The sequence below is a fragment of the Podarcis gaigeae genome (genome assembly GCF_964106915.1).
Source record: "Podarcis gaigeae genome assembly, chromosome: 10".
NCBI classification, from domain to species: Eukaryota; Metazoa; Chordata; class Lepidosauria; order Squamata; family Lacertidae; genus Podarcis; species Podarcis gaigeae.
In genome coordinates this window covers 2,862,537-2,887,091 of record NC_139686.1, presented here as the reverse complement: position 1 = coordinate 2,887,091, position 24,555 = coordinate 2,862,537, and the positions used below count along the sequence as shown (strand labels likewise).

Here is a 24,555-nt window from a genome sequence, read left to right as displayed (position 1 = left end):
GGTAGGTTAGGCTGTGGGGAAGCGACTGGCCCTCAAGATCAACCAGCGAGCTTTTTAGGCTTGAACCACCATTGGCAGGACTGGCAGCAAACGCAGCAGAGATGTTTTATACTTAAAACACTATTTAGTCACGTGCTAATTATGCAGTTTCAAATGTGCATTTTATATTTGACTTCCTTTAGCAATGCTTTGTTTTGAAATGTTTAAGAGAAGGTTTTTCATTGTTAAATTAGCTGCGTTCCGTAGTTGGCCTGCTTTGTAATGTTTTATGTTCAAATCTTTTAAGACAACATTTTAGTTTCCTGTTAACTATGTTGCTTTAAATCAGGGGTAGGCAAAGTCAGCCCTCCAGATGTTTTGGGACTACAACTCCCATCATCCCTAGCTAACAGTGGTCAGGGAGGTTGGTGTTACGGAAAAATCTAGGTGTGAGGCTGCTCAGTCCCCCAGCTCGTTAGGCAGAGCCTGTGGGTCCCTGCAGAATAAAGGAAGGAGTCCAGCCACCAACAGGAGCAAATTGCTGAAGATCCGAGTTTATTGCACAGCAGGTTCAAAAGGCGATTGAACCCCGAGGATGGGGTGACAAGGATTTTTAAAACTTTCCTACCATATCCAAGAATACAGTTCGTACAGCATCATTGCTACATCATTGCTACATCACTGACATGTCACAAAAGGGGAGGGTTACACATGATTAGCAAAGACAGATGTGTTAGGGCGACATTAGCATAGACAAATATGTCTTAAGTACCCACCACCCAAGCAGAGACATCACCTTGCCAACAAAGGTCCATATAGTTAAAGCCATGGTTTTCCCAGTAGTGATGTATGGAAGTGAGAGCTGGACCATAAAGAAGGCTGATCGCCGAAGAATTGATGCTTTTGAATTCTGGTGCTGGAGGAGACACTTGAGAGTCCCATGGATGGCAAGAAGATCAAACCTATCCATTCTTAAGGAAATAAGCCCTGAGTGCTCACTGGAAGGACAGATTGTGAAACTGAGACTCCAGTACTTTGGCCACCTCATGAGAAGAGAAGACTCCCTGGAAAAGACCCTGATGTTGGTGTAGCAGGAACCCCCCCACCCCAATCATTCTGTTTGTATAAACTTCACACACACACACACACACACACACACACACACACTCACACACACACACACTACATACGCCACATTTCTGTTATAAATTCATAGAAAATCAACCATACATCGGATTTGCACTGTTCCATTTTTATTTTTACTCCATATGACAAGAACTAACAAAGGGGGGTGGCTTAGTCCTGGTCAGCCATAATCCCTTCACTGTCTCAGCACATCCACAGGAGCCCTGCCTAGTTGCTATGCCAACCCTGATGGTCCTAGACAGAAGACAATCAAGATCACAAAGAACTTGCATATGGGAGTGGATTCAGCATGGACTGAAACAAAGGACAATGATCAGATCTTCCCTCTGGGGGCAGGAAACTGCAAACTCCCCTTTGTCTCCTGGAAGTGACTCAGGGGGAGGGGGGAAGGGAGGAACCAGCCAGGTGACAAGACACTCAGGTTACCACCAACTCCTCCCTCAACCCCTCCTTTCTGTAATGTATGCATGATGTTACCACCACAACTCCTCCCTCAACCCCTCCTTTCTGTAATGTATGCATGATGTTTCTGGGGGTGGGCTTGATCTAGAGGAGGGGAATTTCAAAAGTTTTTATAAGACCTTGCACACTATTCTTCTGGGTCTTTCCTCTCTCCTGCAAGTGAGGGGAATACCCTGTTGCAACAGTTCAATAAAGACCAAGCCTACAGGCTGCTGTTTTGCTCCAAGTTATCCTGGTTGGTGTCTTTGTTTTGTCCAAGGGAGCCCTCGGATTTTTCCTGTAACATTGGGAAAGATGGAGGGCACAAGGAGAAGGGGATGACGGAGGACGAGGTGGTTGGACAGCGTTCTCGAAGCTACGAACATGAGTCTGACCAAACTGCGGGAGGCAGCGGAAGACAGAAGTGCCTGGCGTGCTGGTCCATGGGGTCATGAAGAGTCGGACATGACTAAATGACTAAACAACAACAACCCACCACCCAAAAGTCCAATAGAACTTCCTTTGCATGTCTGGAGCCTGAGGCGAGTCAGGTGAGGAGATTTGGCTTCCCTTGGCTAACAATGAGCCCAGCAATTGTCACCTCTGGGAACTTCCTTGAGTCTTTTTTCAAGGGATAAAATAGCTTTGGAATGGAGGAAACTTTCAAATGAGTTGATTTTATATTATTTTTAAAGCTTGGTAACTTCCCTGAGCTGTCAAGTTGAAAGGATACATTCAGGCATAATATTTGTAACATTTAACAACTTTAAAGATGTGCCCCCCCCTAATTTCCGTAACAATGGGAACTGTAGTCCCAAAACATCTGGAGGGCCGAGTTTGCCTATGCCTGATTTAAATGCATAGTTTACATTTGACTTTCTTCAGGACTGCTTTATTCTCGATGGTTTTGTCTTAAAAATATAAAGTGGTATAAAGGTTATAAGAGAAAACTGCTCCTTTATCCCTTATGGGGTACCCAAGAGCCCGTATAGGGTCCTTATGTAGGTTATAAGTAGGAGAAAATAACAGGCCAAACAGAGAATATTGAGAAGCAAAGCAGCTAATCTTTATTAAACTGTTGCAACAGGGTCCCCCACTCACCCCACACAGGGAGGGAAAGGAGGAACCCTGAACACTGGTGTGCAAACTCTTATATAGAGTTTTGCAATTGCCTCCCCTGTAGCTCAAGACCACCGCCCCAAAAAACATCATACATGCATCACAGAAAGAGGTGGTCCCCAGCAGAAATTTGAGTGTGTTGCTTCTCCCCTGTCTGCCAGGATACCTGATAATGCCTTATTATTATCTGATTGCCTTTTCTGGGTAGCCAGGCCACTCCTTTGAGATGGTCAATACTTAGTTCCTGAATATCTAAGCACTCTTCCGCAAGGATGAGTGAAAGCCCAGGGGTCTAAGTAGGTGAAAGGGCAACTGGACCCAGGAAGGAGGAGGGAGGGGAGGGTCCCTCCCTGGTGATGCAACCAGTGGGCATCTTGCGGGGGGGGGGGGAGAGAGGGCACAAGGCCAAGGGGCAGGAGGGCTGAGTCTACCAGACTTTTAGAAGACATCTGAAGGCAGCTCTGTTTAGGGAAGCTTTGAATGTTTGATGCTTTATGGATGCATATTTTGTTGAAAGCTGCCCAGAGGTGCTGGGGAAGCACAGCCAGATGGGCGGGGTGTTAATAATAATAATAATAATAATAAAATAAAAAAAATGGGCACCTGGTTGGTCACCTTGAGAACGCAACACTGGTTTCTCTCCCTGCGCTATCCAGCAGGGCATTCAGAATCACTGCTGACTCTGACTGCACATCCACCCAGCCCAGCCGCCACCCAAACCTCTCTGCTCCTCCAGAAATTTCTCCAATCTTCTTTTAAAGCCATCCAGGTTGGTGGCCATCCCTGCGTCCTGTGGCAGGGAGTTCCGCAGGTTCACTCTGCACTGAGAGAGGGAGAAAAGCTCTTTTCCATCCGCTTTCTCCATGCCAGACACACTTTTCATACACTTATATCAATATCCTGATATGAGGCGAGGAGGCCAGAACTTTACGCAGCCTTCCAAATCTGATCGCACCAAACATTCATAGAGTGGCCTTAGGAAAGACAGGGTCGTTGAGTCGGGAGGGACCCCGGGGTCATTTAGTCCAATCCCCTTGAACGGAGGACGATAATGGCCGTTCTGTTTCCAGTCCCTTTCCTAACGATCCCGCTAGGGGATTTGTCTTTTCCACGGCCGCTGCCCCTCCCCATCAAAACTGGGTGCTTGAGCGCGGTGTCCAATCCGGGGGTAGCGCGCCTCCCTTCGGAGGGAGAGCCAAAAAGCGGAGCAAGCGGTGCAGAAGTCGAGGCACGAGGCATCTTCGGAGCTGGCGGGACGCGCGGGGGGGGGGGCGGCGTGTCAGACGGGGCTAGCCCCCCCTTCTCTGGCCAACAGCCCAGTGGGTGAGAGGTCACTGCAGGGGCTGGGGGGGGGAGAGGGCGGCTTCTGCACAGCCCGGGCGTGTGGCACGTGCAAGGCGTGTACAGCCGTCGGGGGGGGGAGGGGGAGGCGTGCAAAGGCATCAGGGAGCCCCTCCTCATTTTTCCTCCCCGCCCCTGAGTTTTGAGGAGGGGAGGGGCCGGGCGATGCGCTCCGAGACCCTGGATCGGCCCCGCGACGCCAGTTCCCACGGGCGCCCCGTCCAACAAAGCTTCCCTTCCGGGCGGGGCGGGGTCAGCGCCGCCCCGTCGGAGGAGCCATAAGAGGAGGACGCGTGGCCGGCGGACGGGCTGCACGTCGCCGCTGTCGGGAGAGGAAGAGAAGGTGATCCGGTCAGTTGTCCTTCCCCCCCCCGCCCCGTCCATCGGTTGGGGTCGTCCGGGGAAGAGCCTCGGGGTCTCCTCGCTTCTTCCCCCACACTGGGAAGAAGGGACGCCATGGGTCGGGGGTAGGGGAGCCTCTGTCCGTCGAAGGGTCCCGGGCCCATAGCCAACGGGGACGGGTTGGGAATGGCGCGCCGGGCACCTGGGAGATCCTGCAGGGACGTCCGCGCCCTCCCAGACGGAGCCCGGGTCGGAGAAGACAGTCGTCGTCCCCCCCCCCCCCGCACGACACACACACGGCTAACTGTCCGACGGGTCCGACGGGATCCGGGGCGAACCGTCAGCCCAGAGGGACTCTGCACATGCTCCGGGATAGCCTGGTTTAGTAACATGGGTTGTTTTTCGGTCCAGGCAGGGACGTTCGCCTTCCAGTTCCTTCTTGCCTACTTCAACATTTTGGGCTGTGTATGGGCTGAAATCTGCTCCTCCTGCTCCGCTTTAATTGCTATATCTGGGAGACTTGCTAGTTGAAGCGCTTGCAACAGGAGTCATGCGTTCCGGAGCGCGTGCAGAGCGCCTCCCGTTCCTTCGGGCCCTTCAAAGTCATTTTATTTATTGGTCTTCTATCCCACCCTTTCCTCCGAGGAGCTCAAGGTATGGCTTACATGGTTCCCCTCCGTCTCCCTTAATCCCCAAGAACCCTGCGAAGTAAGGATACAGTAGGTGAGACAGTAAGGCCCTGGCCTTCGAGGTGAGCTTCATGGCCGTACTGGGCAGGGCGGGATTTGAACCCTGGTCATAGTCCCCACCACAACCCTGCGAGGAAGTTGAGCCTGAGAGGCAGTTTGGCCCCAGTTCCTTGCATTTACCCTGATGGCTAAGTGGCAGCCCCAGCCCTGCTTCTAGAAAATGGGTCTGGCAGGCTCCCCTCTGGCTCTCTTTGGGGGTCCTCCTGTGTGCAGAGCTGGGCTCCCCTTCCTTTCACCAGAGGCGGAGGCTGGTAGGCAGCTGCGTAGGCCAGTCGGAGCCTGCTCTTGGGGAAACTGAGGCACGTGGGAGGAGTGGGGAAAGAGAGCCCACGTAGTTTCAGAGCAGATTCTCTATCTGAGATTCCTGCATTGCAGGGGTTTGGACTGGATGACCCTTGGAGGTCCCTTTCAACTCCTAGCATTGCTGACGGGAGTGAGGCATTGTCAGCATCTATCTTTTTATATATAAAATATTTATTAGTTTTTTGACATATCATTTTCAACAGTAATTAATCATATCTTATACCAGCTTTTTTGACTTCCATCAATCACATCTGAAAAATTTCCAATCTGTTCACTAAATATACCTTTCTTACTTCCACAATTACATTTAACTCATAACTAATATCTCTTTCTCTACTTTGCAATGCTTCATACATTTCTCCTTACAAAACTTCTTGTAGCCCTACTAGGGTAATTTGTTGATTACAGTTGCTCTTCAAATAGTCCGTATATTTCTTCCAATCTTCTGTAACTCTCTGGTCCCGCAGGTTTTGAATCCTTCCTGTCATTTTATTCTGCATAGTCCATTACAGTAATTTTGTCTGCCATTCTTCTTTCGTTGGAATTTCTTCTTGCTTCCATTTCTGGGCTAAGTAGGCATTGTCAGCATCTAAGACCTGAGCTCAGAGTTTACTTGCAAGATGGTCTTGCCCCCCACCCGCGCCCCCAAAACTGCTTCAGCCCGGCGCTTCCCCAGGAGTCACATAACCCCCGCCCCTTCTACATTGGAGAGGTCTCAGTCACTGTGCATGTACCCTTTGGAACTCCCTGCCTAGGGATATCAAGCAGGCGCCTTCGCCGGATTATGGTAGAGTTTCGATTTTTTTGCACGTTTTAACACATTGTAATCTTTCCCCTTTGTTTTCCTCCTTTTATCTTTCTGCAAACCTCACCGAGGCTTCCTCAGTTTTTACAACGAAGCGGTTTATAAATTCTGGGAAACAAATAAAATAAACGCATTTGAGTTTGAGACGGCTGAACGATTAATCTGAGAGGCCTTCCCAAGGTGTGTTGGGGTTGAATCTAAAGCTTCCTCTGAGAGCCAGTGCGGTATATAGTTTAACTATGAAATATAAAATTTCCTTGTTATTATTTGCATCAGATGTCAAACAGATAAACAGCTATCTGTGTGGTGTAGTGGTTAAGAGCGGTAGCCTTGTAATCTGGTGAACCAGGTTCGCTTCCGTGCTCCTCCACCTGCAGCTGCTGGGTGACTTTGGGCCAGTCACACTTCTCTGAAGTCTCTCAGCCCCACTCACTTCACAGAGTGTTTGTTGTGGGGGAGGAAGGGAAAGGAGAATGTTAGCCGCTTTGAGACTCCTGAAGGGGAGTGAAAGGCAGGATATCAAATCCAAACTCTTCTTCTTCTTCTTCTTTTAGAAGACATCTGAAGGCAGCTCTTTATAGGGAAGTTTTTTTTAAAGTTGGATGATTTATGGCATTTTATATTTTTACAGTGGTGCCCCGCAAGACGAATGCCTCGCAAGACGAAAAACCCACTAGACGAAAGGGTTTTCCGTTTTTCGATGTTCTTTGCAAGACGAATTTCCCTATGGGCTTGCTTTGCAAGACGAAAACGTCTTGCGAGTCTTAAGCCGCTAATAGGGTTGCTTCGCAACACGAAAAAACCGCTAGACGAAGAGACTCGGGAATGGATTATTTTCGTCTTGCGAGGCACCAGTGTATATTGTGCTGGAAGCCTCCTAGAGTGGCTGGAGAAACCCAGGCAGGCTGCATATTATTATTACTATTATTATTATTAGGGACTGCCTCTCCTGGTATGCCCCGTGGAGGACCTTAAGGTCCACAAATGACAACATTTTGGAGATCCCAAGTCGCAAGGTGGTTAGACACACAGGAGGGAGAACCCAGAAAAATGGCGCCCAAGTCCTTATATAGACTTTTGAAATTGCCCACCCTGTAGCTCAAGACCACCCCAAAAAACATCATACATACATCTACAGCCGAAATCCTGTCTGCCAGGGTACCTGATAATGATCACTGATTGCGTTACCTGGGCAGCCTGGCCATTCTTTTGTGATGGTCTGCCCCGCGGAGGACCTTAAGGTCCACAAATGACAACATTTTGGTGGTCCTGAGCCTCAAGGAGGTTAGATTGGTCTCAACTAGGGCGAGGGCCTTTTCAATACTGGCCTCGACTTGGTGGAACACTCTGTCCCAAGAGACTAGGGCCCTGCGGAACTTCAGATCTTTCCGCAGGGCCTGCAAGATGGACCTGTTCCGCCTGGTTTGGTTTGGACTCAGTCTGACCCTTATGTTTCCCTCCCCTTATGGTCTTGATCTATGGGCTACTTTTAAAATGAGGCTGCATTTTAAATTGCATTTTAATCTGTATTTTAAATTGAGTCCCCCCATCCCCCATTATGTTTTTACTGTAATTTTACTGATGTTAGCAGCCCTGAGCCTGGCTCTGGCTGGCGAGGGCAGGGTATAAATTATTATTATTATTATTATTATTATTATTATTATTATTATTATTATTATTATATCAGGTACGTGGGAGAGAGCAGGCTTCAAATGCCACCCCCATTGCCAAAGATGTTGTTTCTATTTCAAGCCATACCAATTATTGATAATGTTAAGTGTTTAAAAGAATGGCAGAAAGCATTGTCTAAATTTATCTGGCAGGGGGAAAAAACCCAGAATTAAATATAAGTTACTAACAGACACTAAAGAATTAATAATAATAATAATAATAATTTTTATTTATATCCCGCCCTCCCCAGCCGAAGCCGGGCTCAGGGCGGCTAACAACAATCAAATAATCACACATTCTAAAAATATTTCATTATAAAAATTAATTAAAATCAAATTGATGGCAACCGATTAAGCAAAATTCTGTGCAGGTTGCCAGAGGAGGGAGTCAGGCTGCGCCCTGACCAAAGGAGATTCTCCCTGCCAGACCTGAAGATATATTTTGAAGCTGGAGCTTTCTGCTGGATAAAAGAATGGATTCAATTAGACAATGTTGATGTGCTGGATTTGGAGGGATTTGACAATGTATTTGGTTGGCACGCATACTTGTGGTACGACAAGATAAAGGCTCACAAAGGTTTTAAAAATCATATAATTAGAAAATCTCTATATAATGTTTGGACAAGATATAAAGATCTCTTAGGAAGAAAAACACCCAGGTGGCTTTCACCAATGGAAGCCAAGGGTATGAGAAGCTCTTTTGGTAACCTTGCGGGGGGGGGGGGTCCATCCACTGCCCTCTCTCAGCCTGCCCCTACCTCACAGGGTTGTTGTAGGGCTTCAGGGAGGAGAACCGTGTAAGGTACCTTGAGTTTAGAGGAAAAGTTGAGATTTAAGTGTAGGAAATAGATAATAGGGGGAGGGTGGGGCCTCTGTGGCCAAAATCAGAGGTGTGAGTTGCAGCCACTCAAGGGTCTGTTCTGTTCTTCTCAGGAGCAAGTCCCGGATCTGTGCCCGCCATCACCATGCAGTGGGTGGTGAAGATCTACCTCCTGGGCCTGGTACTGTCTCTTCTGTCTCTGCTCTTCGGGCTGATGGGCTTCTTGGGAGACCTGATGCCCCCCCATGGGCTGGACCCCTGCCTCCCTGGCCGCTGGGTGGAATCGGAGGGCGGCAGCCTTGAGGACAGGGCCCCCCCAGGCCTCTCGGGGGACAACAAACTCAGGACAAGCAAAGAGATGGGCCCCTACGCATGAGCCGAGGGGCTTCGCTGGCGGCAAACCAAAATGGCACGGATTATGTGGGCTTTTTTTGAGGGACTGGGTTGACGTGGATGGAGCTGGGTTTGTATGTACCTTTGCCAACCTGTCCTGGCGAAAGAGGGGGCTGGCAGCAGAAGCCCAGCTGGCCTGGGGGAGCCTCTGCACCCTGTTAATTGGGAGAATTATGGGGCAGGTGTTGGAACCCCTGGGGGTCGATATGGAGACGTTGCCCTCAGCCCCACAGCAAGCCCAGACTCTGCCAAAGGGACGCCTATTGATATTCTGCTGCGGGACACAGAGAAGAACACTGAGGACTAGCGACTTGGGGCCAAGAATGTGGCTGGCTTTTTCTGCTTCATAGCTTTTTCCGAACGCAGAAGGCCTTGATTCTCAACAAACTGGGCTGCGTCAGGCTCACTGAGCTCTAGACTCTTGGCTACACACACAGAAAAGGTGTGCCCAGTGGCCGAGCCTGGCTGTTGGACAGACCTGCATTTGGCGAAATTGGGGCGCAGGATTGGGCACCCCGAGCAAAATTCTGGACTCCCTTTATAGAAACATCTCCCCCTGTTCTTCGGCTCAATAATGAATCTGTGTTCTCATCCTGTGAAAGTCTGCTAGGAATCTGTCTGCTTACCCCAAGGTTTAGCCATGCTGTCGCCAGCCCACCTACAAGCATCAGTTGGTGGAAGAGGCCTGCTGGACTGTGGATCATTATTATATTGCGGGAGGGGGTCCCTAACTCGTCTCCTGCAAGGGAGGGCAGCTGTGGGCAAGGCAACCCCAGAGGCTGGGCAGGGGGCGCTGGAGAAGAGAAAGAGACCTGCCCCTGGTGTTGCCAGGCTGCCCTGTCCTCCTTGAGGTGCTTCAAACAAAATCCCTGTGCTTTTAATATCTGTAGTTTACAAAGACACCCCAAAAAGGATGCTATTTGGTCTGGAAGGAGCAAAGGCAGCTGCAAAGGAAGGGCTCTCACATGCCCCCTGGTGGCGGCTGCTAAGAGTTGCAATGGAAATGGCTAAAAGTATTTTTAAGGACAGACTTGGGGAAATTCTAGCCTTGGGGTGGGTGGTTCAGGGGTGCCTTTTTTGTGGTGCAAACCACCTCCTGGATCTTCTGATCTTGCTGGAAAAGCAGAAGGCTGTATCCTAAATTCTTCACTGCGCCTCCGTCTCTGAAGAAAGAAGGATGGACATTTTAAGCCTGTTGAGCTGGCCTCTCCTGAAAGGGAATGATCAATAAATGGCAACTCTTTTTAAATAAATATATATAAAACTCAAAATATGAGCTCTTTATTTGTGGGGAGGGAGTTTTTTTTTGGAGCAGGGAAATGGGGTGCTTGAAAAAACTCCCCCTGTCACCCCCTACTTCATAGCTGTCAACTTTTCCCTTTTCTTGCGAGGAATCCTATTGGGAATAAGGGCATTTCCCTTTAAAAAAGGGAAACGTTGACAGCTATGCCCCACTTGCTGGAAAGGGCTTTTGGTTATGTGAAGGAAGGGTGACTGATTTCACCCATCCTGATTTCCTTAAGAAGAAATCAGCTGAGGTGCTTCTCCTCCCCAGGTATGGAAAACTCCCGTGAATGTTTATGATTGAAGAAGCATTCTGTGCTGCCCAGAAGCTTACTTCCAGAAGGGCAAAAAGGAACAGAAATTCACACACACAACGCCCCAGCTGTGTTGCTGATGCCTCTGCTGGGCAGCAACTGCCCCCTGCCAGGAACAGCCCCCCCCAGCTGGCCAGTGTGACATCACAGCTTCAGCTAGGTAGCCCCGCCCCTCTGCAGGGTGTCATTGCTGATGCTGCGGCAGCAGAGGAGCCCGGCTGCTGCTGGCTGGCTGGGCCAGGGAGGGCCGAGAGTGGCAACGGAGGCCCCCCCGAGGCATGCTCACCCCCTTGAGTGCCCATGTCTAGAGGGGCCTTGGCTCGCAAGCACAGTGCTGGGGAGGAGCTGGGCCTGGAAGGGGGCTTGCTGTGCCAGCTGGTCCGCTCCCCAGATTACAACCTGTTTCCCAACTCGGCGGTCTTTGAGAGCAACTTCATCCAGGTAGCCCCCCTTTCCCACCCCCCGGGTGGTTTTTCAGCAGAGGTCAGATGGCTTCAGCTGAGATTCCTGCATTGCAGGGGGTTGGACTAGATGGCCCCTGGGGTTCCCCTTCCAACTTGTGATTTTAGCCTGGTTTGGGCCGAGGGTGCTTGCTTTTATTCGACAGGTGACCAAGAAGGGGAAATGGGTGGACATCACGAATTCGCCCACCATTGTGACCATGGGAGTGACCTCCTCGGACCCCTGCCTGCCGCTCCCCAACGTCTTGCTGATGGGGCGCCACAGGGTCCCAATCCGGAGGAGCCACAGCAAGGCTTTAAGGCGCCCCCCTCTAGAGCTGACCAGGTAAAGTGCAGAAAAGGGATCTGTTGGTATACATGGTACCTCGGGTTACAGACACCGCCAACCCAGAAATAGTACCTCGGGTTAAGAACTATGCTTCAGGATGAGAACAGAAAATGTGCTCCCGTGGCGCTGCAGCTGCGGGAGGCCCCATTAGCTAAAGTGGTGCTTCAGGTTAAGAACAGTTTCAGGTTAAGAACGGACCTCTGGCACGAATTAAGTACAGTGGTACCTCGGGTTGAAGGTGCTTCGGGATGAGCGCATTTGAGTTGCGCTCCGTGGCAACCCCGAAGTAACGGAGTGCGTTACTTCCGGGTTTCGCCGCTTGCGCATGTGCAGACGATCCAAATGACATCACGCGCCTGTGCAGAAGCAGTGAAAAGTGATGCATGCATGCGCAGATGTGCCATCGCTGGTTACGTTTGCTTCTAAATGCGAATGGGGCTCCGGAACGGATCCCGTTCGCATCTAGAGGTACCACTGTACTTAACCCGAGGTTCCACTGTAGTCCAGCACAGGGGTAGGCAACCTAAGGCCCAGGGGCCGGATGCAGCCCAATCGCCTTCTCAATCCGGCCTGCGGACGGTCCAGGAATCAGCGTGTTTTTACATGAGTAGAATGTGTGCTTTTATTTAAAATGCATCTCTGGGTTATTTGTGGGGCAGAGGAATTTGTTCATTCCCCTCCCCTTCAAAATATAGTCTGGCCCCCCCACAAGGTCTGAGGGACGGGCTGAAAAAGGTTTCTGACCCCTGGTCTTGCACTTTTGCAATGCTTCGCTCTCCCTTTAGGGGTGATAAGAGGAATAACGCAAGATAGGTGAGTTTGACTCGGTACGGCCTCGATTTGTATCGTTTATTGACAATAGCACAGTTCTTTCACAAAATTAATAGACGGCTTGATTGTAATCAAATGAAACACCTCCCGTGGTTTACAGAAACCCCACAAAATTGTCAATGAAAAGAATTAGCAATAATTTTAAAACGATCTACAAAAAAGCTGAAAACTGATCAAGGTGCACATTGGCAATCTAAATATCTGGGTGGGCTTTGTTTAAACAGATGTTTTGAGCCAGAAAGAGAACAGGGAAGGCAGTGTCAGTAGGCAGGGAGTTGCCAAGTGTAGCTGCTGCCACCACGCGAAAGATTTGAGGAAGCAGACTGTCAGGGCCAGCTCTGCCAATCATAGTGGTCAAGGGGGAACATATTTATTTGTTTGTTCCACTGTACACTGCTTGATGGGGGGAACCCCTCAAAAAGGTTTTACAAAATGGTAAAACAGTAAGAGGAAGAATAATTCACAACCGTACTTTAAAAGAAGCAAAAGTTAAAATTCTAAACCAGATTGAAATCATCGTTCTTTCCATGCAACTGAACAGGTTGTTTTACCTGGATAGATAAAAGATTTCCAGAGTGGCTCACAGAAATCAAACAGTATAAAGCAGGCATAGGCAAACTCCGGCCCTCCAGGTGTTTGAATGAATTTTATTATTTTGGTCACAAACCAGTTCCAGCCCACATACAATATCAAGGAAGTCATAAAACACGATAGGGATACATTTGAATTTGCAACTAGGTATAATAGGTGTTTTGGGACTACAATTCCCATAATCCCTGACCACTGGTCCTTTTAGCTAGGGATGATGGGAATTGTAGTCACAAAAAATCTGGAGGGCCGCAGGCTGCCTTGCTCCTGACTGACAGACAGACGGACTCCCTCCAGACACGGTGGACTTTGCTTCTTTGAAGGTTTTAAAACAGAGGCTGGATAGCCACCCATTGGGAGTGCTTCTATCATGTATTTTGTGCTTTTATATTGTAACCCCCCTGAGATCTCTGGATGAAGGGCAGGATAAATAGAAAAAGGATTCCTGCGTTGCAGAGAGCTTGACTTGATGGCCCTTGGGGTTCCCTTTCAAGTCTAGGATTCATTTGAGGTTTCTGAGCAGAGGTTGGATGTCAGGGGTTCCTTTGTTGTGATTCCTGCATTGCAGGGGGGGGGGTTTCAGCTTGATGGCCTTTGGGGTTCCCTCCCATCTCTGCCCATCTATGAAATGCCCTTCTTAGCTCCTGGGTGTTGGGTGGTTTATTCATTCACTTATTTTTATTTATTGCATTCCATATCACTCAATGGGGAAGCGGGTGGTGCTGTGGGTTAAACCACAGAGCCTAGGACCTGCCGATCGGAAGGTCAACAGTTTGAATCCCTGCAACGGGGTGAGCTCCCGTTGCTCGGTCCCTGCTCCTGCCAACCTAGCAATTCGAAAGCACGTCAAAGTGCAAATAGATAAATAGGTACCACTCTGGCGGGAAGGTAAACGGCGTTTCCGTGCGCTGCTCTGGTTCGCCAGAAGAGGCTTAGTCCTGCTGGCCTCATGACCCGGAAGCTGTACGCCAGCTCCCTTGGCCAATAAAGCGAAATGAGTGCCGCAACCCCAGAGTCGGCCACGACTGGAACTAATGGTCAGGGGTCCCTTTACCTTTACCTTTTATATCACTCAGTAGTGAGGTAGCATAGGCAGAGAGGCAGAGTCTGGCTCGAGGTGAACTTCACAACTGAGGGGAGATCCAAAACTGGGTCTCTCCTGTGTTCTTGGGGCCAGATTTCGGTTTGATGAGGCCCTAAGTTCCTGGGTCATGGAGTCATGGCGCCCTTGATATGTCCAGCTGTCCCAACAACAAATTGTCACTTTTGTGTGTGGAATATATGCTATATGATAATTTGTGGACCTAATAGGGATCTCAAGCCATTTACACATGTTGCCCAGTCCATGCAGAATGTAGGCACCCTATATATAGAAATGAGCAAACCAGTGATATTTTAGGGAGCAGGCTAGCAGGCGGGGCCCATGACTTACATCATAGGAGCCTACACAACACAAAACACTGTTGCTGTATGTAGGTTTTATATGATTAGCTTTTAATCTTCTATTTTGGAAATGTACACCCAGTGTTGGTTTTTTCCCCTCTGATTTTTTGGGGGGTCCCAAGGGAGTTGGGCCCTAAGCTATAGCTTGTTTAGCTTATACATAAATCCAGCACTTCATGTCCTATTCCAACACTCTAACCACTGCACCACACTGTTTCTGAGCCTCCCCTGCCCAGCAGTGCCCATATCCTGACCACCTTCGCCTCTTTGCCCCAGGCTGCTCCCCCTGCGCTACGTCCGCCTGTCCGTCCACGATGAAGCCCAGCGCATCCTGCGCGTTCAGACTGTGACGGGGAAGGTCTACTACCTGCAGCTGCACCAGGAGCACCCCCATGCCGTCTTTGCCCTGTGGAGCCGCCTGGCCGAGATCCTGCAGAAGGGCCTCTCCATCACCACCAAGGACCCCAACATCCGCATCCGCCACAGCTTAGTCCCCAGCGGCAGCAGTCCCTCCAGCAGCTCCTCCGGTGAGGTAAGGGAGCTGCTCTTCTTGCAAACTCTGGCACAGGGAGGGACACGGTCTGAGGTCTTGGGGGAGGCAGTTCTTGTGGGATGTGATCCATGAGAGGTAGTCAAGAACAGCATTGCTTGTAATGTTAGAGAAGACATGTGAGGGGATGTTTGGTCCAGCCGGTCAAAACTTCCTGCTCTTCCTGGCTGGAGCATCTTTCCTTTTGCATGTGATAGAAGGTGGGAGTGGCCGCAAGTCACGCAGCACACCTCTCTCTTTCCCATCTTCCTTTCATCTTGTGAACTGCTGGACTGCTAGCCTGCAGTCACTGGGATTATTCCCCCAAGTGGGGTAGATCCGCACGTACATATTTGTAACTAAGTCTGCCTTCAGGGATCCAACTGTGAACTGATGTGAGTAAACTTCATTTACTCACTTTGAATAAGATTGTGACGTCTTTATTCTTTCAAGAGGGATTCAAAGGAACTTACCAGGAATGTACAATTGAATCTGAGACAGACTGCATTGTATAATAGTGAGAGGCTCACATGAGCCTGCAACCAGCTATCTGTTGTGCATGTAAAAAGGGGAATGTAACTCTGCTAAGTAAAGGAACTTGCTAGCGCAAATTAGGAAGGATATTAATAAACAATATATCCTCCCCTGCCCCCCTGAACATTCCCACAGTTCTTGCTCTGGCCCCATGTGGGGGTGTCTGGGCATCTTTTGGGTGGATGTGGGGTCACCATCTTCAGCAGCTGAGCAAAGTTGCTTCGGCTGGTGGTTAGGAATGTTCCCAACACTCTGCTGGAGCAAGTCAAAGGGAGAGGTCACTCAGGGAAAAATGGCTGCACAGGGCTGCAGAAGGTTTGTCTGCCTTATTGGCCTGTCCAAGCTCTCCACGTGAATTTTCTGTCTTTGGGCGATGCATTATTTGTGTCTTTCATTTGTGTTTCCACTCCCTTTCTTTTCTCTGAGGAGCTTGATTGTAAGCGGTGGGTGGGAGAGAAACACCTCAAAGCAGGTTACAAAAAGATAAACCCAGAAGAATTTACGACAATACTTTAAAAAGTTAAAATACAGGCAAACCCCCATTTATGTGGGGGTTACTTTCAGATGCATTTAAGTGAAAGTGTGTATATTTGAAATGCAAATTGAAAAAACCTGCAAACTCCCTGTTCCACCACCGGCCCATTCGGCCCCTTTTTGTGACATTTTTTGGGTCGCTTCAGGGTTTAGCATGATGTGTGTGTGGGCAGTCACACACATATCAGGCTAGAATTCATGATGACCTTCTTGGCATCTGGGTTGGTCTAAACAGAAGCTGCTTTTAGTGGGCACCAGAAAGAGCAAATTGAAGGCGCCTGCTTGCTATCAAGAGGCAGGGAGTTCCAAAGTTGCCACACTAAAAAAAAATCAGGTTCTTGCAAATGCAGAACAGATATTACATAGTTTCCCTGCTTCTCATTTAATCCCCACAAGAACCCTGTGAGGGTTTGGCTGAGAGGCAGTGACTGTGCCAGTGAGCCACCTCCTCCAAGTGGGAATAATAATAATAATAATAATAATAACAACAACAACAACAATAATATAGACCCCAGCTTCCAACACATATAAAAACATAATAAAGCATAAAACATTAACAATCTGATCCAGTATGAAAAGTCTCAATATATTTTAAAGTGATGTTATTTATTTTAAACCACTTATGTTAAACAAAGCAATATTCAATAATCCATTCGAATCTAATACTGTAAAATTAAACGCCCGCAAATAATAATTTGAAGGATGGCTAATCGGTGCTTGTTTGCAACTTTGGCAGGGTTTTGCATTATGATTGCTGCAAATGGCTTTGATATGCATTTTTATGACAGAGCGGCATACCGATATTTGTTATAAATAATTGAACCGGGTGGGGGGGCAGCCAGGGGGGAACGGGGGGTGCCTTGGATTCACAGCAGCCTCTCTGGTTTTCGCCCCCCCCCCCCATTATGGCCTCAGTACGTGGACAGGGCGACCCGGGGAAGGAGCGCAATGAAGAAAGCAGGCAAGAAGGTGACGGGTGCCCTCGCCCACATCTCGAAAAGCCCCCCGAAGGACAAAGGCAAGAGGAAGTAAGTGGCCTGGACTTATTTCATGGGGCTCCTTACCAACGGACGCAAAATTGTAAAGCTGGGAGGGTCATTTAGCCCAACCCCATAAAATTCAGGATTCGCAGCAGAAATCATCCCAGGCAGGCGGCTGCCCAACCTAAGTTAATCTAAGAACATCAGAACTGGCATCTGGGTCAGGCCAGTCTGGTCCAGCCTCCTGTTCTCACAGTGGCCAGTCAGATGCCCATCGTGGGAAAGCAGCAAGCAGGATTTGAACACAAGGGCAACTCTCCCCTCTGGGGTCCTGAAGCATTAGATGCAGAGCATAGCCATCGTGACTCTATGAATTTGTCCCATCCTCTTTAAAAGCCTTCCAAGTTGATGGCCATCATTTATTTCCTCCTGGGGAGGAGTGTTGTAGTTTGAAGGATTTTGGAAAACCTCCAATGAATCAGAACTGTAGGTTTGGAAGGGATCCCCCAAGGTAATCCAGTCCAACCCCCTGAAATGCAGGAACTACAGCTAAAGGATCCCTGACACAGGGCTGCCCAACCTTTGCATAGGTAAAGATAGAGGGACCCCTGACCATTAGGTCCAGTCCCGGACAACTCTGGGGTTGCAGCGCTCATCTCGCTTTATTGGCCGAGGGAGCCGGCGTACAGCTTCCAGGTCATGACTAAGCCGCTTCTGGCGAAACCAGAGCAGCACACGGAAATGCCGTTTACCTTCCTGCCAGAGTGGTACCTATTTATCTACTTGCACTTTGATGTGCTTTCGAACTGCTAGGTTGGCAGGAGCAGGGACCGAGCAACGGGAGCTCACCCCATCGCGGGGATTCGAACCGCCGACCTTCTGATTGGCAAGCCCTAGGCTCTGTGGTTTAACCCTCTGCATAAAGACCTTCAAAGGAGGAGGAGAGGCCTGTGAATTGGCCTACAGATGAAGGGGGTGGCATGCAAAGTTAATACCATATATACTCGAGTATAAACTAACCCGAATATAAGCCGAGGCACCTAATTTTAGCACAGAAAACTGGGAACACTTATTGACTCGAGTATAAGCCAGTGCACCACACCACAAACCTGGTGGTGGCGGCAGTGGTGGAGGAAGCACAAGCAGCCCAAAAGAGCTGCTTTTGGGGCTGCTCATTCCTCCGCCTTTGCTGCTGCTGTTGGTGGCGGCAGAGGAGGAGGAATGAGCAGCCCCAAAGGACCCTCACTTGAGTATAAGCCAAGGGGGGCCTTTTCAGCATAAAAAATGTGCTGAAAAAGTTGGCTTATACTCAAGTATATATGGTAAATAATGATAATTATAATAATGATAATTTGGATCCGTCGGTTCATGTCCTAACAGGCACTTCCCAGTGCTCTATGGCACAACAGCTGGAGTGTTTTCTTGCAGGCTCGAGAGTACATTTTTGACACAACAAAGGGTGCCCTGGGAATGGCTAGCAGGCAATGAGACTGGGCAGGACTCCTCTTCCTCTGCCTGGGGCTAGCCTGGGGGTGGGAGGCAGCTGCTCAGGTCAGTGGGGAGGAAATGGCAGCTCTGGGCTGGAGGGGCAGAAAACGGACAAGCAGGGATCACCCCAGAGCGGCAAAGTCCACTCTGTGCTGTGTAATGGCTGGGAAAGTGGAATGAGTTTTAAAGGCAAAGAAGTTGCTTTAGTGGTGGATGCCTTGGTTGTGATTTCTGAATTGCAGGAGGTTGGACTAGGGGACCCCTGGGGTACCTTCCAACTCTATAATTAAAGTTAAACAAAGGAACACTCTGCCACAGGAGGCAGTGGTGGCCACCAACTGAGAGGGCTTTAAAAAAGGAATCATGGCATGGAGGGAGGCAGCGACGCTTCTGAATCCAGTTGTTGGAAACCACTGGAGGGGAAAGAGTTGCTCTTGTGCTCAATTCTTGCTTAATGGTCTACCATGATGGGCACCCAGTTGGCAACTGGGAGAACAGGATGGGCCATTGGCAGCCTCTTTTTATGCCTTCTGTGGGAGTGAGTTCCGCAGATTAACTATCCCTGTTTGTTGTTTAGTCATTTAGTCGTGTCTGACTCTTCGTGACCCCCTGGACCAGAGCACGCCAGGCACTCCTGTCTTCCACTGCCTCCCGCAGTTTGGTCAGACTCATGCTGGTAGCTTCGAGATCACTTTCCCACCATCTTGTCCTCTGTTGTCCCCTTCTCCTTGTGCCCTCCATCTTTCCCAACATCAGGGTCTTTTCCAGGGAGTCTTCTCTTCTCATGAGGTGGCCAAAGTACTGGAGCCTCAGTTTCAGGATCTGTCCTTCCAGTGAGCACTCAGGGCTGATTTCCTTCAGAATGGATCAGTTTGATCTTCTTGCAGTCCATGGGACTCTCAAGAGTCTCCTCCAGCACCATAATTCAAAAGCTTCAATTCTTTGGTGATCAGCCTTCTTTATGGTCCAGCTCTCACTCCCATACATCACTACTGGGAAAACCATAGCTTTAACATCCCTGTTTAGGGAAGCTTTTTAATGTTTGAAGTTTTATTCTGTTTAATATTCTGTTGGGAGCTGCCCAGAGTAGCTGGGGAAACCCAGCCATATGGGCGGGGTATAAATAATAATAGTAGCAATAATAATATTTTTAAATTATTATTATTAGCATTACTAAAACAGAACACAGAGCTTTGAGGCATATTCCATACGGTTTAAGCCACATCCTTGTGTTGCATTTTGTCTCCTTCCCTGACAGGGTGTCCTTTCAGGGAGATTACAATGACGAACTCTCGGCTCTGTCCAATGACATTAAAGGTAAGCAATTCCCCCCCCTTATTTCCGCCAATAGCCAGAACCCACCTGCCATGAGATGCCACTGAGCCCCTGCAGATCCCAGGTGTGCAGAGTCAGAGGGAGGAAGCAGTGGGACAGACACTCAAGTCTCTGTCTCCAAAGTGGAGCAGGTGCATGGCACGAGTTAAGGCATTAAAGCATAATGTTAAAAACAGATTAAAACAACCTCCAGCCGTAAAACGAAGGCAGGTCCCTAAGGACATGTACCTTGAGTGGCGAAAGCCAGAGCAAAGAGGTGCGTCTCCGCTATGGGATGGAAGCAGAGTAATGAAGGTGTCAGGCACACCTCTGTGGGGACGGAGGCCCACAGCTTAGGGGCCGCAACAGAGAAAGCCCTCTCCTCCTGGGACGCCAACCCCAAGTCTCTGAGGGTGGAGGAACCATCAAGAGCCCCCCACCTCTGCCAATCCCAGCACCCAAAAGGGTCTGTAGCGAAGGAGGTGGCCTTTCAGATACAGTGGTACCTTGGTTCTCGAACTTAATCTGTTCTGGGAGTCCATTCGACTCCCGACACCATTCGAAAATCAAGGCGTGGCTTTCGATTGGCTGCAAGAGTTTCCTGCACTGAATCAGAAGCTGTGTTGGGCGTTTGGCATCCAAAAAATGTTTGCAAACTGGAACACTCACTTCCGGATTTTGCAGTATTCAGGAGCTGATTTGTTTGGATGCCAAGCTGTTTGTTTACCAAGGTACCACTGTAGCCCAAGTCATTAGGGGCTTTAAACACCAACACAAAGCCCTTGAATTGGGCCTGGAAATGAACCCCCTACCAGTGCAGCTGTTTTAAAATGGGGCTTATATGAGAACCCCAGACAGGAATCTGGCTGCTGTGTTTTGGGATGGCTGAAGTTTCCGAGGCGTCTTCAAGGGCAGCCCCACATAAATGGTATTGCAGTAGCCCAGCCTGGAAGTTACCGGTTCATGGAGTTCAGAGGCCAAGTTGTCTCTTTTCAAAGGGGGCCACTGGCAGCTACAGGGATGCGGGTGGCACTGTGGAGTAAACCCCTGAGCCTCTTGGGCTTGCCGATTGGAATGTTGGCAGTTTGAATACCTGCAACAGGGCGAACTCCTGTTGCTCTGCCCCAGCTCCTGCCAACCTAGCAGTTTGAAAGCACACCAGTGCAAGTAGATAAATAGGTACAACTGCAGTGGGAAGGTAAATTGCGTTTCTGTGTGCTCTGGCTTCCATCACAGTGTTCTGTTGTGCCAGAAGTGGTTTAGTCCTGCTGGCCACATGACCCGGAAAGCTGTCTGTGGACAAACGCCGGCTCCCTTGGCCTGAAAGTGCCGCAACCCCATAGTCGCCTTTGACTGTTCTTAGTCATCCAGGGGTCCTTTACCTTTACCTTTTTGCTGGTGGCTCACAAACCCCGAAGCCACCCCAGCTGAGCCAAGAGGCTCCTTCAATTTTAATGGAGCAGCTATAGCCGCAGATAGGATGGAGACTCCAGAACAGGCATCTGCAACCTTCAGCCCTCCAAATATTTTGGACTACAATTCCCATCATCCCTGACCACTGGTCCTGTTAGCTGGGGATCAAGGGAGTTCTAGGTCAAAACATCTGGAGGGCTGCAGATTGGGGATGCCTGCTCCAGAAGAGGAACTGATGAGACAGAAAACGGGTGCCAGAATCTTCTGGAGACGAAGAAGGAATTCCTTTTCCTAACTAGGCAGCAGAAACTCCCACTCTCAGCAGTGCAAGGAGCTGGAGCCCCCAGGCAGGGCAGGTTTAACCATTTGGCACGGATTAATGCAGGATGCAGGTGTCGCTGTAGGTTAAAACACAGAGCCTAGGGCTTGCTGATCAAAAGGTCGGCGGTTCGAATCCCCACGACAGGCTGAGCTCCTGTTGCTTGGTCCCTGCTCCTGCCAACCTAGCAGTTTGAAAGCTTGCCAAAAAGTGCAAGTAGATAAATAGGTACCACTCCGGCAGGAAGGTAAACGGCATTTCCATGCGCTGCTCTGGTTTTGCCAGAAGCGGCTTAGTTATGCTGGCCACATGACCTGGAAAAACTGTCTGAGGACAAATGCTGGCTCCCTTGGCCTATAGAGCGAGATGAGCGCCGCAACCCCAGAGTCATTTGCGACTGGTCTTAACTGTCAGGGGTCCTTTACCTTTACCTTAACCAGATTAGTGGTTCTAAATATGGGATTGTTTACAGAAGGAAGCACATTGCTTCTTATTTCATTGTTTATTGCACCCATATCCTGCCATCTCCTCAAAGGACCACAAGAGGGCATATGTGGTTTACTATCCCTCCTCATTTAATCCTCCCAGTAACTCTGTAAAGTAACTCTTAGACTGAGAGATGGCAGGTACCGCCCTCTAGGGACCCCCCCCCAGTGAGTTTAGGGTCAAGTGGGAATTTGAACCCTGTTCTCTCAGGACCTAGAGACTCAGGACTCTCATTTCATTCCCACAACAGCCCTGGGAGGTGGTTTAGGCTCACAGGCAGTGATTGGCCCCAGCACACCCAGTGAAAGCTTCAGGGCTGAGGGGGGATTTGAACTCAAGTCTCTCCCAGGTCCTAGTCTCGCACTCTAACCACTAGTCCACGCTGACTCCCTTGCTCAGACTAAGGCCCGTCAGAACAGACCTTCTGTGACCACCTATAGCCACAATTTTATTAGCCCTCCTCTGTGGGATAAAACTGCATTGCCCAGAGGCTGCTAATTCGTTTTATTTATCTTATGAAATTTACAGCCTGCTTGGTTGTAGAAAACCTCAGAGCAGTTTGCGAAAATAATGAAACAGTCTGATTATTACCGCCAATTTAAATACCCAACAGTGATGAATCTAGCATACATATAATCAGCAGATGAGTTATTTTTTTTAGGTCAACATGTTTTTTTTTACTCTTATTATTTCTTGGGGGGCGTGCTACTGAAAATTTTGGGGTGTATGTTATGTTTTGTGTAAACTGAATTTTTTTTTCATTTTTAAGCAATAATTCTAAAATAACTCAACTCGACAAAAATTTTACTTGGTGCCAAAAAGCGGTGTCAATGGGCAGGGAGTTCCAAAGTGTAGCTGCTTGCAAAGGCAGGATGGGGATTATGAGGCACCCATAGCAGTGCCAGTTCCACAGTTTGGAGCGGTGAGAAGGGCATATATATATGGGCCCCAGTGTTTGGGGTGGTCTCATGCCTGACCCCTTAATTCCACCTTGCAGGGGCGCCTTTGCGGTGCGATCTGAGCCCTCCCGCTTCCTTCACCCGCTTCCCTGTCCTCTGCCCCTCAGTGCTGTTCTACGACATGCCCGCCCCCCTGGTTTGCGCCCGGTGCAAAGGGCGCCTCTCCAAGATGTCCCGCCGGCACAGCCGAGAGCTCAGGCCTTCCGAGACGGATTTGGACCTTCTACCTTGGATGGACAGCAGGAGCTACGGACTCTGGCAGCAAGAGACGCCTTCATGGCTGCAGCCCCTCAACCGGCTGAGCAGCCTGGCTGCCGCAGGCCTGAAGTAAAGAGACGGGCAGAGGCGCTTCGGCTCGGTCTGGGCACCGGAGATGAAGGCCGGGCAGCGTTGCCACTGGGGAAACTGAGGCACCGGCTGGCAGAGACTAGAGAGAGAAATCCAAAGCGTAATAAAACTATATGGCTGGGTGTGAGCGGCATGGTTGGCAGCACTTTTTTGCCCCCTTTCTTGTCCCCTTTCTTGTTCCCGGCTTATGTTCCTGCCCCCTTTCTTGTCCTCAGTTCTCATGCCAGGGAGGATGAAGGGAAAGTGGCCAGAAATGCCCCCCCCCACTGCAATTTCTAGCATTCACAGGGCTGGGAGGATGTACAGTGGCACCATGGTTCTCAAATGCCTTGGTATTCAAACAACTTGGAAGCCAAACACTGCAAACCCAGAAGTAAGTGTGCCGGTTTGCAAACTTTTTTCAGCAGCTGAACATGCTCCATTTTGAGTGTTATACTTCCGAATTGAGTGTTACGCTGAGGTCTGTCTGTTTTTACTATTTATTTTGCATTTTTGTGGCTCTTTTTTGTTTTGTTTTTGTGACTGTGTGGAACCCAGTTTAGCTACTGATGGATTGATTGTGTGTCTGAAGTACATTGTTTATTGCTTTCATTTTATGGATTGATGGTCTTGTTAGAGAGTAAAAATTCATGTTAAATTTGCTGTTTTAGGGGTGGTTTTTAAAAGTCTGGAACAGATTAATCCGTTTTGCATTACTTTCTATGGGAAACCGCGCCTTGGTTTTGGAACGCTTTGGTTTTGGAGTGGACTTCTGGAATAGAATGGATCCCCTGCAATGTAGGAATCTCAACTAGATTCTACACAACAGGTATCCATCCAACCTCTGCTTAAAAGTGTTGTGTGAAGGAGAATCCATCGCTCTTCCTGGAATCCTTCCTCTGGGCAGTTTATGACTTATCACTCTAGGTTCATTTTTGCAAGGAGCATGGAAGAGGCTGGCATAGCTTCCCCCAAAGAATTCTGTGTGTTTTAGTTCAGTTAGAAATCCACAGGATTCCCCAGGATTCCTTGGCACAATGGCTATTAAGCCAGGTATAAGTCTGATGTGCATATTTTTCTTAGCCAAAAGGGGTTGGCACAGACAACCCATTGTGTCTGTTGCCCCTGGAAATGCCAGACTTGATCCAAAATCCATTTTTGAATGCTCTGCCCTTTTGTGACACAAACAATAAACCCGAGTGTCATAATGCAGTCTTTGCCTTTTCCAACCCATCCAAAATTTTCTCATAAAACCTAGACCTGTAAGTGTCTTTCCAGTGTCCCGGACACACAACCTCAGGTGGCCAAGCAGAAG

General features: G+C 49.1%; 1 protein-coding gene and 1 long non-coding RNA gene across 5 annotated transcripts; both read left to right on the top strand.

Annotated features, from left to right (window-relative positions):
- The first annotated feature begins 4,180 nt into the window (after positions 1–4,180).
- LOC310825808 lies at positions 4,181–10,379 on the top strand. Its single transcript, XR_014555547.1, has 2 exons — positions 4,181–4,377; positions 8,829–10,379. It is a non-coding gene; the product is annotated as an uncharacterized lncRNA (long non-coding RNA).
- A 505-nt stretch (positions 10,380–10,884) lies between these two features.
- Positions 10,885–23,388, top strand: LOC310826151 (Golgi-associated RAB2 interactor protein 1A-like). Of its 4 annotated transcripts, none has more exons than XM_083700831.1 (6): positions 10,888–11,147; positions 11,314–11,492; positions 14,634–14,889; positions 16,870–16,982; positions 19,681–19,739; positions 22,952–23,388. In XM_083700831.1, the coding sequence occupies exons 1-6, from the start codon at positions 11,007–11,009 to the stop codon at positions 23,242–23,244; spliced, it is 1,041 nt and encodes a 346-aa protein (XP_083556957.1). In that variant the 5' UTR covers positions 10,888–11,006; the 3' UTR covers positions 23,245–23,388. The 4 variants fall into 4 exon arrangements, with proteins under 4 accessions (XP_083556960.1, XP_083556959.1, XP_083556957.1 ...); XM_083700832.1 differs by having other exon boundaries at positions 10,897–11,147; positions 23,021–23,388; XM_083700834.1 differs by lacking the exon at positions 11,314–11,492 and having other exon boundaries at positions 10,885–11,147; positions 23,021–23,388.
- The last annotated feature ends 1,167 nt before the right edge of the window (positions 23,389–24,555 follow it).